The following is a 13,819-nucleotide window of genomic DNA, read 5'->3' as shown; positions in this document are numbered from 1 at the left end:
AAACAGGCAGAACAGACACAGACACAGACAGGTGGGAACAAACTAGGAAACAGGCTAAGACGATCAAGAAGAGGACGATTGGCAATTAGGATGGGACAAAAAGCTGAAACAAATACATGGAAGGAAGGTAAGAGACACAGGAATGACAAACAGGTGTGCAGATACATAGATAAATATAGTTTATTAATTGAAAAACTACACAGATCCTGAAGCTCACATACACTGACAAAATAAGACGACTAAAAATGCAAAAAACAAAACAAGAGCACAAAAATCGAATTACATACATGCCAATGCAAAAGCAAATGCCAGAAAATGCAGAGGGTGAGTGAGTGAGAGAGACCAGAGGTAAGCTAGATTTAGCAGCAGAGGTACTGGCTGTGGTCGTGACAGCCTGCATGATGCTTCTGTTAGCAACAATTCACTGTTGTTATAGATTCTGGACCCAATTTCTGCTTCACATGTAAACTTAGAGCAATATTGTGAATCTTATAGCCTAGTCAGCAGACCATTTTACTTCCACACAGACATCTTCCTGAAGTATCATGAACTGAAGGAAAGCCTAGGAGACAATGAACAATTAAATCATGGAAACATTTATTCCTAATCAGTAGTTATTTATTCCTAATCAGTAGTTAGTAAATTAGTCAGAACAAATACTTAATCATCCTTTCTCCCCACTAAAGATCCACAATGCATACGGTTATCCTCTCGCTGCAATCCTCTGGGACTGCAGCTTCTCCTTATATATTCCTGTTGAGTGTGTAGGTACAAGCATCTTGATTTTTTGTGGCATAGAAAATTGCGGTGCGCAAACATGCATAAATGCATATTAAGTAGCAAGATATTAGGTAGCTAGTCAACTTGAGGCTGATACTGGCAGAGATGTTTACACTGTGTGAATGACTGAGTAGATGTGATTTTTGTTGAAAGTAGAGTAATATGACACTATCAAGGGTTTTTCTTTACACATGTCGGTATCTGTGAGCTACTCCCAGTCTTTTAGTGACTTCTGCATGACTGAATATTTACATATATAAAAGCATATGGAAAGAGAGGTCAGATGATGAAAGGGAACTCAAACATTCAAAGGCTCTTCATCACAAAGAAAGGAGAGCTACAAAGCAAAGCAGTGAAAGAGGTAGTCAGCCACAGAGTGGGCACTCAGACAGAAGTAGCAGAGCTGTGAGCAAATACCAGTGTCTGCTACACTGACACTGGTGTTTGCTCACAGCTCTATGTTAAGGTATGTGTTGAGATTACATTTCAGCTTGTGTCAATTCTTGCATCATGAACAAAGCAGAGTGAACACTTTTTTTTGCTTGTGCAGCTTTCAGTTGCAACCTTTTTTTTTCACTATAAAATCTTCGATGATTGACTTGCATGTGACTGAGATAACTCTTTTACCCCATCATAACCTAAAATATAAAAGCATGTTGCTCCATTGTTTATGTTTTTGTGTACATTTGACACCAAAACACTGGGTGCAAGGCATGCATTTAAAAGTGTTTTCATTAATTCTGTGGGTTATTAGCCTTGTCATGAACCCGAGTGGTGTGCCCTCCCCTTTCAAACTGCATAGTCTGCCACATGTCCAACCAATTTCTAGCCATCAAACTCAGTTATTGTTTCTGTAGACCCTACACGTGACCAGCGCCAAAAAAGAGGGAGGACCCCCAGGCACATCAGGACATCTTGATTCCTAGATGGCTGCAGAAAAACTGGCTTCCTGAGCTTGTAGAGTGGGTGGAAGTCAAGTTTCATTACCTCTAGATGCCTCCTGTTGATGATCCTGTGCCCAACTTGGGCTCCTTTATTACATTATTGCTCTGCAAACACCACTGCATATGAGAGGAGTAACATATCTCTGAATTCCACTCTGCTGGTCCTCTCCTATATTATCTCCAAGGCCCTTGCATCCTGTCTAAACTGAGCAACTACCAGAGTTTCTCCACATGGCTGAGGAGATCTGAGGGTTGATGGCAGACGGGAGGAAGAGGTAAAGTGCTAATACCAATTAATATTTTGGTGGTTGAGGCCAAGCTCTTCTGTTGTGGTGGTGTACTGGATTTTGAAAGAAGTGTCGTTTGGCCTAGCTGCTGCGGTTAAGACTAAACAGGCTCAACAGGCTAAACAGGCGATGACAGGCCTTACCGCCAGTCATCAGCCCACTCTCTCTCTCTGCCCTGCCGTTCCTGTCTCTCTCCACTGTTCCTGTCTAACAAAGCAGGAGTGCCAAAAAAGGACTGGTTTCATGAGGTTGTGTGCCTCCTGTGTCCTCCAAAATCACCAGATCCGATTATAGCTGAACCATAACGGACGGTTGTGGAGCCCAGAGTTTGATGTAGCTTGTGATTTCCAGCTCATTCTTAAGGTGTGTATATTGTGGGCCAATTGTATAAATTAGCATTCTAGTAACTAAAAATTATGACTAACATAAGCAAACACACCGGCATAAAAAAGAGACACAGTGTACAAATAAATGATTTATTTAAGTCATTCAAGTGAAGTGAAAAAAGTCTCAAACCTAAAGACATTTCAAGAAAGGTTTCAATGGCTAACAAGAAAAACATGACTCAAAAAGTGCCTTTTTTGTAGATTTGGCAATCCACCAAAAATACAGCTCATTTTGATTCCTTCTAAAGACTGAAGTACAGGAAACAGATTTTAAGACAGAAAAACATGATGATTACATGAAACAATATGACTGTAAGTTATTGTAATCAACTGGCAGTTGATAAAAAAAAAATGGCTTTACATGTTTAAATATTTGCTGCCAGGGAGCTAGATCCAGTCTTTGCGACCTATCAGCAATGCACTATGCACAATGTCACATTTTATTTTTTCATATATTGCACTTTGGATCACACCACAATATTCACTTTTTCAGCTCTCTCTCTCTCTCTCTCTCTCTCTGTGTATTTATGGCTGTGTGCACAGGAGTGGCATGAGACTGACAGAATAAGAAATATTAGATTGAATAGGCTCATTCAGACTTGTCAAGTCATCGTCAATCTGTCAGCTCAGCAAATGGCATTACCGCCCGTCAAAAAAAAGTTCCTTTATTCACTCTATCATTTGTGTCCACAAACTGGTATGCGGACTTTGTCTTTTTAATTAACCACATTCACGTCCTAATTATTAATCGTCACATATTACTGGCATACATCCAACTCATTCTTCTTCAAACAGAAGGCTTTTGAGAACAGCAAAGTCATCATAGTATATGCTGAGAAATACCTGCTGATAATTCATAGTTCATTCAAATTCATATAGCATGTTTTTTTTTTCTTTTCTTTCTTTTTTTTTTTTACTCCATAATATTCTCACTTCATTATACAGGGGAATGGCCAACAGAATAATACTGCCCAGGCAAGATATCACATAGCACAACCCAATAATTCATATCGTAAAATTTGCAAAAGAATAACAAACATAAATACAACAAATTAAGATTAATGGGCAATAATTTATTTAAAAAAAAATGTTTTACAAGGCCATCCAAGCTTTAAACAAGTCCTTCATTTTTTATTTATATGTTTTTATTGTCAAAATACTGTTCACTTTCTGTCCACTAGGGGGCTCTACTGGTCTACACAGATTAAAATGTGAATAAGTTCATTTTGCACTGGCCATCCTGAAGAGATCTTGTTGTAGGTATTAGTCATACAAGGCACATGGTTTAGTGAGCAACTGACTTTTTAGGCCCCATGGTTTCTCGTGAAAGGCCAGGCTATAGGTACAGAGGAATATACAGACGGGAGCATCGGACACAGAAGATCCTTTGCTTATTTGTCCAGGAGAAATCCACACTTTGCAGCGGATTTAGTTGCTGTGTAGGTGAATGCCCTGAAAAGTCTCCTAAGTAAAACTTTTTTGTTGTCCCTTTGAGAGCAACACCACACCAGCCAGGTTTTTAGCCCTTAAAAAGAACAAGTCTTCACATTCTGGAGTAAAAGATTTTGTAAATCCAGCACAACTTTATGTCTTGTAGTTGGCTGACAGGAAGTCCTCAGGTCTTCTTGGGGTTGGAGTTTTGCTGCTCTTTCTGCTTGCGGAGGTGAGCTTCGATCTCATGTCTGAAGAACAGCATGCCCAGCTGGCCGTGCGAAGCCTCGTTCATGGCTTTGGACTGCATGCACATGCGGTACTGATCTGGCGGCAGCTCATCCGCACAGTGCTTCTCGTGCCACAGGTGGAACAAGCCTCTCGACGGTGCGCGGACCACCAGGAGGTTGCTATGGAGATACTTTCTGTACAGATGGACGTCCTCTCCACCCCAGCCTTTGATGTCAACGTCAAAACCTCCTGGAGATCAGACGGCATGACAGGGCAGTGAAAATATGGCTTTTCAATCAGGGGATTTTGACACAGTTTGCAAGAAATATCAAAGTCCCCCGCTACTCAAAAATGTGTTTTTCTTATGTTCATGTCCCCTAAGAACATCTGACGCAAATGCTTTTGTTATTGCATACCATTCGCGGTCGCTGTCAGTGTATTCTTTCCCACACCAGTGTTTTATTTTCCAAAGGCCAACTCAAATGGCTGCTTCAAATGAGCAATATTAGTGTAAGTAAGAGATACACTGAAAAAAATATGTTTTCTCATGGTTAGGTTATTAAATTCAGCACTATATTCACCATGTCGTGGGACAGGACTCAGCGTTCTGTGAAGCTCTGGTTGTGCCAGCAGGCAGGGAGGTGGGTGGAGGCTATTTGCATGTTCATAGATCTACATATTTTTAATGAGGGAAAACATTTTTAGGCAGTTTTGCGGTAGTGTGGGTTGTTTTTTCATGGAAAAAAATGTAATAGTGATGATCAGAGATTACTTTTTATGGGCTCGATAAATCGCTGGAGAGGGACTTGAAACTTTTCTGTGCATGTATTCAAAGGCCGGGCTCTCGTCGGCGTCGAGGTTTGACACAGCATCTTTAGTGCTGCTATTTGAACCGGAGATTACAAACCCTTTTACAATGCAAACATTTTCTCAGTCATTGATGTCTTCTCTGCTGCGTTCACCGACTCTAAGAGGAATGCGGGTCGGGAGTCCTGATTACAATAATAAGCGATGGCAATCAATTTCTCCTTCACACTGCCTGGTTTGTTGTTTGATGATGCTGTGGTGCAGAAACGATGAGATAGCGCACGAGAGCGTGTGACCAGACATATTTGAACCTGCGTTTTTAGAGAGGCTGAGCCACTTACGCAAGTCATCTTTTGTGGTCTGTGTATGCCTTTGGCTTGTAGTGACATAGGTAGACATGTTTGGGTTTATTTTGATTATGCTCTCTCTCTCTCTCTCTCTATCTCTCTCTCTGATGATACGCTTCAGGGCTAAACAGAGATAAGATTGGAATTTGAAGAGTTGTTTGTGTATGTGTGTGCATGCAATTTCGGCCTAAAGATAATATATTCTGTTGCAATTTACCATTTCTCACGCTACTGCAGAGAAGAAAAACACAGAACCGCGAAACCAAATTAGGTTTTTAAAACCATAGCTCTCTTTCTTTATGTTTGTACCATCTCGAAGCCTTGCTTTACAGTTGTGTACAATGTGTGAGCCTTATGTGTGACTGTGCATTTCAGACCTCCACAATAAAGTAATTCTTTGGATTTGTTTACAGCCTCTGAATTTACGTAATCGATTTCACTTTGGAGGAAAAATACATTGATGCAAATCAGTCTGGAGAGCCAATACTCCTCACCTCCGTTGTTATAATAAAGACAGAAAGGATATGAGGGTATGGAATATGGAGCGCATGCAGCAGCTCAGAGCTATTTTGTTCAGATTAATATAATAAAGTCCCCTCTGAGTAAAGACAAGTGATATGTTAGACTAATACAGCAGTGCTATAATGTTTTGTAATGTAATCTATGGCGACATTATAGCACATATTGTTGTGGACCGGCTGATTTATGTAAAGCTGCGCTGATAATCAACGCCCAACAGCAACTGATTAGAAATTCCTGCAGTATTCCGCATTGGGATGCAGTGGGACCGTTAGAAAGTCTACTGCTGTAGGCTGTGCGTGCCGTACATGTCGTGCTGTAATATTTACCTATGTTGATGAAATCAGACCTGTATTGACAGGTCATGCCGAAACCAAAATCCCTCCAGAACCCCGTGTCCTTCTTAATCACCTGCGGGGGGAAAAGCCACATGACTTAGTAAGTTTATGAGTAATAACCACAGCAAAACACACATGGCAGGGAGGCACATACTTGGGAACATGCTTTGAATTTGTAGCCCTAGTAACTGGAAAGGGAAAATACTGTGGCAACACTTTATAATAACCATCATTGGTAAATTGATAGTTAATTAAACTTAGGTTAACAGCTATTTTACAGTTAACAAACAATGGAATGATTATTAATAATGGGTACCTGTTTATCTACAGTTTATTGTTGCACACTTATAACATTTTATACACATATTAAGTATTTATTAATGATTACCAAATGATTTGTAGACCTGTAAAGAAATTGCTTGTTATGCAGCAACAAACATGGATGGACCAGATATTTTATAACATAGTGTTAATGGGTAATAACTGGTGTATCTATAAACTATAAAATCTATCTATAAAAATCTAGAAACATTATTTGGATGGCTATTATAAAGTTGCATCCACTGCTTATAATAATTAGTAAATCAATATAGCCACAAGTGGCGATTTAAAGATTCAAATCGATACAGGCCGAAGTTGAAAGTTTCAAAAGCCTAATTAAAAATATTCAGCTATATTAAAGCTATGCAAATAATGATTACAAGATGGTTCTTTTGAAATTGTACCAATACTTTTTGGTTAATATTTCTACCGCTCAGCAGTGTCGCACAGCACTGGGCATGATATTGTCCAGAGGCGGTTTTGCTGCATGTGCTGCAAAAAGCAAAGGGAGTGTAAAATAGATGTGGGTGTGTGTTACCAGCTGCTGCTCCACAGGTGGGATGTGGTCGGCGCTTCCATAGATCAGGGTGGGGTTGTACTGACTGAACAACACCGGGTAGAACACCTTTTTACCTGAGAGGGCGAGGAAGAGGGCCGTCAGACCACTAACCCGTGATTTTGACAGCAACATGTATGTGTGTGTGTGTGTGTGTGTGTGTGTGCGACTCTCACCAGGTTGTGTGTTGAGTCGGCAAGTGTTGAGGAAGTCGGCGGTGAAGTAGATGTCCACATCGCAGAAGAAAAGCAGCACGTTGCCGCCCTTCCACGCTCTGGCCCCGACGTCGAGGCCGCGGCCCCGAGAAAACTCCTCATCCAACTGCAGCAGGGTGTAGTTCTTAAAGTTGGCCTCCCTGCAGAGAGAGAGAGAGAGAGAGAGAGAGAAAGAGGGAGAGAATGAACTGAGATAATTTTTGCTCATTTCCTGTATTCCCTCACTGTTTGAGATCACTGTCTGTAGAACATTTTCCAGTGCCTCTTACCACATTATGGGATATTTGCTAACGGCTGGCTTCACTTGATTGTGCCTGACAGAAGGCAGGTCTTAGAGAATATTAGCTGAGTTGAACGTGTTATTTTGGAGAGGAAAACCCGTAAATTGAACACATAGTGACCCTGTATCTTGTTTATAAGCAGGGGTGTGTGCTGTTTGCTGCACTTCAGCTCGTTTCTCTTCCCCCCCTCGCTAACTCTTGGCCCCCACAAGGAAGTAACTGGGAGGAAATGGAACGAGAAAAGGAGAAGACAGTTGTTCCCTTCAATCATCATAAAACTCAGAGTCCATTACAGATGAAGTGGCTCAGTCACAAACACATAGCTGAGCACGGGGCTGAAAGGCTGTATGTTTACTGAAAACATTTTTGTCGGCTCACTACACACCTGCTCATGCTTATTAATGTTACTGAACAGAAGCAGATTCACACAAGCTTTGTTGCTTAATATAACCTTTGACACAGTGCCATTAAACAATTAGCTAGTTCTCATTAAATAGGCTGGGCATGATTCAATTTGATAATCAAAAATATTTATATTTACTGTGCCTCCATCAATTGCCGCTAGGGAAACAGCACAGTGCACACTGCTTTCACTAAGACCTGTTTTTGGGAGGGCGAGGGCGATAGCACTATATAATGCCAGAGTGGCACTAAAATTGTGATATGCATAACAAACACACCCAGCTGCGCCACTCAACCCATCTCAGCGCCGCCAGGCTCAGTTTAGACCACAAAAATCCCAAACGGGGCGAAAATGGCGAAACCCTGGTTTAATCCGTGAGTTCAAAAGCAATTCTGTGACTCTTTAACTGATTTTTGGTCATTTTTTTGGTCAATAAATTTCACCAACAATGCATTTAAATGTCTGTGGTAATTACTACAAGCTGGAGAGGAATGCATGCTAACTTTTATATATCTGCAGGGTATTTCAACATCTTTTTCAGCCAAGACATGCAAAATGCCACTTTGGTTAGACAGGACTACATGACCAGAATTATTTGGTCTAGAGACATATTGCACTGATCGATGCCAGAATATAAAATGTTCCATTAATATTCATTTTTCTGTCATGAAAGTCTCTCAACTATTACATTAGATGACAACCATGGGTTTATGAAATGTACAATTACCTACTTTAGTTGTCATGTCATTTTTTAAATAGGCGGTAAGGCAATAAGCTATAGTCTAGGCTGTACTGCAGTCAGTTTTGACATCATACTATAGTTTTCTATGATTTCCGCTCTGATTTCAGCCACACTATGAAGAAACATAACTAGTGAGCTAATTGAGGGTCTGCATCTGTGAATGAGAATCTGCTGAGAGCTGAGGCAGAACAGCTGGATACTGGCTTGTACAGTTGGGGCTTTATACTGAACTGTAACTGTGCACATTAACTGTGTCCAATCCTCTACTGAGGCATGCACACGGTCAAACACAGACACAAACAATGACATACCCATACACACACGTACACATGCACACACACGGCGGCCGGGGAAAAAGCCGGTTTACCCTTCTCTGTCCCAGGCAGAACTAACGGGATCAAGTCTAGTCCTTCATGACAGTCTGATGACACATCACACACAGAAAGAAGCCACGAGAGAAACAGAGAAAACAGGTGGACAGGGGAGGCGAGCAGAGCCAGACACACACAGCTTTGTTAAGGGAAACCAGGATATGCAGAGGAAATTTATGGTTTGTTTTGGCCAAGGGCAGCTTGAATCAGCCTCTCCATCTTTCCGTCTCTCTGCTGTGTGGGTTTGTGTGTGTGTATGTGTGAGTGTCTGCGAATGCGATGCATCACACAGACAGAGACAGGGTATTTACGTGTATTACTGTGTAAAAGCACTCGTCTCTCTCTCATCCGGCTATTCAGCCCATCCCATGAACACGACCTTGAAAAACACTGAGCAGCTTAAATCCTATAGAAACATAAACATATGGGCGCTTGCAAGCTTGTTTTAATGAAACTGAATGTATGTATTTTTCTGTATAACACCCCTAGCAGGGCAAATTTTTCACATCCCATAAATTTCTGATGATTTAGAACAGCGGTGGCCAACCTTTAGTTCAAGGGCCGGATAGAGAGTTGAGGACCAGGTGAGGGGCCGCGTTCCAAGCTTAAAATATATTGTAACCAAGTCTCAAAACCAATGCATTTTGTTTCAAAACGCAATCGGTTACATTAAAATATGTTTCCTTTTTTAATCAGTTGATTGATTATTGTTTTTTCATACATTCAGAAATGATCACCGGGGTGTCTCATGCTGAGTTGTCTCCCTCTCAGCTTCTTCAAGTCTAGTCGCATTTTTGAAGTGGAAATCCTCAGTATGGCGCGCAAATGTTCAGTTCAGTTCAATTTGAACAAAATAAGCAAAACGCTGAAACTGTGCCTGGTGCATGTAGTTTCCCAGAGTGCTTCAGTGCGCTCTCCAGGTTTTGGCGAGCCAGCATGAAACTTGGCGGTGGCATTTTCAGCCGTGCGCCGCCCACAGCGCCTACAGGACTGGCCGACCATGTCAAGCTGAACCCAACTCACATCTGATAGTGCCATCGCCATTGCACCTGTGTGAAATAAACACAAAAACTGCTTTCCTAATCAAAAATAACTTGGGCAAGGGGGTTAGATTCTATTATTTAACATGATTTAAAATCGAGAGTTGGATCCCCGGGCCGTGTTTTGCCCATGCGTGACAACTTTTTAGAATTCACAACACTCAAAACACATGCAACAGTATTTCTGTATCATGTCCTATCAGTTGGCCCGGTGTGTGTGTGTGTGTGCACGTGCTTGCTTGATTGTATTTTTGCGTGCTGTCGGCCTGTATGTCAGCAGATAGAGGCCAGCCTCCGGTGCTATCTGCAGTGCGTGAATCCAAACACAGTTTATCTGTTCCACAGCCCACACAGGGTCCCAGGAGAGGGGGATCCACCCACGGGCACTAAACTGTCCACAGATTGAAGAGACAGAGCACAAATTACACTATTTGTGTCAAACAATGTTACAGTAATGTAGAACGAGCACTGCGCCAGAATGTAATTACAAAGCAACAAATTACAAAGCCATAAATTTCACTTATGCAAAATGTAAGAGCTTGGATTCAGTTCAAAATTTAAGGCGACTGTGGGATTAGGGAGGTTATTTTCTCCCAGCAAACAAACAGAACTAAAAATATTGCCTTTTCCTGTTTGTGTAAGAACGCCAGGTTCCTCTGTGTGTCATAAAATGAAATTCTGCATGATCAAGGTTTAAATTATAATGGGAATATATTGCAGGTTATCCAAAGCATCTCACTATATTACTATCTCCTATTATAAATTAAGCTGTGCACTTACCTGTGACTCTATCATGTCTAAAAGAAGTACAATTATAAATAATTCATTAGCACTTTTAGGCTGCTCTTATTTCGATGATTACCAATATTACTTAGGGGGAAAAAAAGTTAATTGTCACTGTTTTTCCAGAGAGCTGAGGCCGGTGGTTTATGTATTATTCATCCTCGTAAATGCACAGTGTGTATGCTGATCTCATTAGCTGTTTAAATAATTCTGGCACACAACTATGTGTGTGTGTGTGTGTGTCTGTGTGTGTGCACGCGCAAAGTATCAGTGACACTGTATGTATGTGTAACCATTCTCTGAGTCTCCATTATGTGTGCTAAAATATGTATGTACAGACACTGATAATGTGAGTCAAGCTGGAAACTCAGTGCTACACCCTACAGTATTACAGCTTCGCATACTTTTTAAAAAAAAAATATATATATCCAGCGTACAATAGCGTAATCTCCTGCGCCTACCTCTCTTTCTCCCTCTGCTTCTATTCCCCAGGCTTGCTGGCACACTTATTAAGGCTTAAAATAGTCAATTTGTTTACTGTGGGCGTAACAGCTCGTACCTAGTGGAGGATAAATTGTTGAAATTTTGTCAGTGTGACATGTTCCCACTTAGCAGCAGGCCTGATCCTGTTAGTTCTGCTTAGGACGGGGAGGGAGGAAACCAGATTTCCTCTCTCTGTGTCTCTTTCTTTCTGTGTCAGTCTCTGTATGTGTGTGTGTGTGCGTGAGTGTGTGTGTCTCCATGTAGCCACTTGTTTGTGTTTGCGTCTGCATTATGACTAGATCATTGGTTACAGACATTCATTGTGTTGATTAAGAGTGAAAAGCTCCAACTGAATCAGGCCGTAACCAGTATATCCAGTATATCCCGGCCTCTCTCAGCTCTCATGCTCTCACTGAGATGAATCAGACCCGTGAAGCGAGCGAGCTCCGTTGTGCTTCCTAAATAAATTACAGACAGGTAAGCCAAAGCGCTTCTCTTCGACACACTGACGCAACATCCCTGCAGCTATGTACCTAACCATGACAGGAACCTTGTTGGTATTGCTGCACAATTAATTGCAATTGTATTGAAATCGCAATATGCATATATAAATATATAATATGGATTATATAATATAAGAAGGGCTTAGTATTGTTGAGAAATTTCATTATAAAATCCATTTGATAACGTCTGTAGACAACCAATCGGCAGTGTTATTAGATGTTGGTACATGCATGCTGCGTTCTTATTGGCTCATTGATGCCGATGAGATTTACTCTCTCAGCTACTGAAATTCCGGTATCTGGCATTTTTTGATACTCGATAGCGCTGAAGCAATTTTATTAGTGCCATGAAAGTGTCAAAGGTTGAATGTGGCAGTAGACCGTTATATATGAGGATGCCCTGGCCTACAAATCACATTGTCCAAACATTAAAAAAAAAAAAAAAAAAACAATATAAGGTTTGTGGTGCAAACACCACAATCACATCAATCACATCATCCTTATTTTGCTATTTTTTCCAGTTAAAAGGGAAATTATGACTAATTAATGTTTATGTGTGTATGTCGTTAAAAAAACATCAAAAATAATTAAAAAAAAAAAGAAAATTATGATATTCAAGTATTATCGCAATATCTTTTGTGCAAACCAAGTTGGTTTAAATTTTTTTTTTTTTTAAACCTGGGAATTCTTTTGTCTGTAAGCGGTTTTTAAAAAGTAATTTTTCATGTCAGTCGATTTCTCTGTCTTTTATCTGCCTGTTGTTTGCAGAGAAGGGAATGCGGTGTGACCTCGCAGGGTTACTGTGTAGAATTATGAATAAAATAAAATAAAAAAAAATCTCATCTGAAAAAAAAAAAAAAAAAAAAGAAAAACTGATCTTGATCTTTACAGTGATGGGGCCAGCGGTCTGTTCATGTCAGAGCGGCGGAAGTTCACGTTATTAAAAATGCAGGCTTGTTGTGATCATGCTCCGACTCAGCCCTCGGGCAAGACAGCCTCAGACGACTAATTAACTCTGGTTAATTTCAAGGATGTGTCCATGTGACGGATATGGAGCATAAAGACACACGCCAACTGCTATGTGGATGCTGAATAGCCGTCCGAACTCATCTGTTGTTTGCTTCATCACTTCATCCGCCCATCATCTTCTCTCACTCGCCCTCTCTTCAACATGCCACCCCTCCTCCCTCCTCTCCCTCCCTCCCTCCCTCCTCCACAGCACCATCAAAGCTCTTCTGAGAGTTGTTGACCTGTCCGTGAACTGAATGAAACACCACAATAACATGAAAGCCTGGTTAGAGGCAGCATTAAAAGCCGGGAGGGAATTGGACGGGGAGGCTTATTGCTGAGAGAGCGACACGGCGATCACACGCAAGCGTCCCCGTCAAATGCGAGGTCCCCTCCTCGCCCGCCTCGCCTTTCTCCTCGCTCCCTTTAAGATTCCCGTCGATGCTCCTCTCCTGCCCTCTCCTCTCTCTGTCTCTGCCTCAACTTCCCTCTCCCATTTTGACTTTGTCCATCCTCAGCCGTCCTCTCTCTGCTGCGAATCTCGTCTGTAATTATTTATATGTATTGACTGATCGGCTGGTTCAAACAGCCATCAGCTCATTCTGCTCCCTCTCTTTTACACACAGTGACTCTCTCTCTCTCTCTCTCTCTTTCAATCCCTCCTCATTTTTAACACAACAAAGTCTGCAAGGACGCGGGAAGTCGAGGTTGTAATATTTTTTCATTTTCATGTAATCACTGTTTCAACGTTTGATTTCAAATCCCATTTAGTTCCACACTGTCTTGCAGCTTGGGTTTTATTTCTGTGAGAAGTGTTATTTTCCAATTCACATATTTGCAGCACTGTCGCTGTGTTTTATTTATTTCGTCATTTATTTAGTTGACTGTTTTTGCGGTCAGGAAGAGAGTGTGTCCAGAATGTCAGTTCTATCAGTTTTAAGTATAAATGTGCGCTGCTTCACAATAATCTCAGGATCGCAACACTTCATAGTAGTAGCAGATCTATTTTTAATATCAGTAACGTAAGAGGCTTGCCCGTTCTT

General features: G+C 41.2%; 1 protein-coding gene across 2 annotated transcripts in view; it reads right to left on the bottom strand.

Annotated features, from left to right (window-relative positions):
- Positions 1-2,471: 2,471 nt before the first annotated feature.
- Positions 2,472-13,819, bottom strand: part of csgalnact1a (chondroitin sulfate N-acetylgalactosaminyltransferase 1a) — a 31,398-nt gene continuing 20,050 nt past the window's right edge. For both annotated transcript variants that reach the window (XM_030064981.1, XM_030064982.1), the window contains exons 5-8: positions 7,124-7,302; positions 6,930-7,024; positions 6,062-6,143; positions 2,472-4,308 (exon numbers count right to left, since the gene is read on the bottom strand). In XM_030064981.1, the coding sequence (XP_029920841.1) occupies positions 4,013-4,308; positions 6,062-6,143; positions 6,930-7,024; positions 7,124-7,302 (652 nt within the window). In that variant the 3' untranslated portion in view covers positions 2,472-4,012. The remainder of the gene's footprint in view (positions 4,309-6,061; positions 6,144-6,929; positions 7,025-7,123; positions 7,303-13,819) is intronic.

The sequence above is a fragment of the Myripristis murdjan genome, chromosome 12 (genome assembly GCF_902150065.1).
Source record: "Myripristis murdjan chromosome 12, fMyrMur1.1, whole genome shotgun sequence".
NCBI classification, from domain to species: Eukaryota; Metazoa; Chordata; class Actinopteri; order Holocentriformes; family Holocentridae; genus Myripristis; species Myripristis murdjan.
The sequence above is the reverse complement of the archived record's forward strand: the minus strand, read 5'-3'. Positions and strand labels throughout refer to the sequence as shown.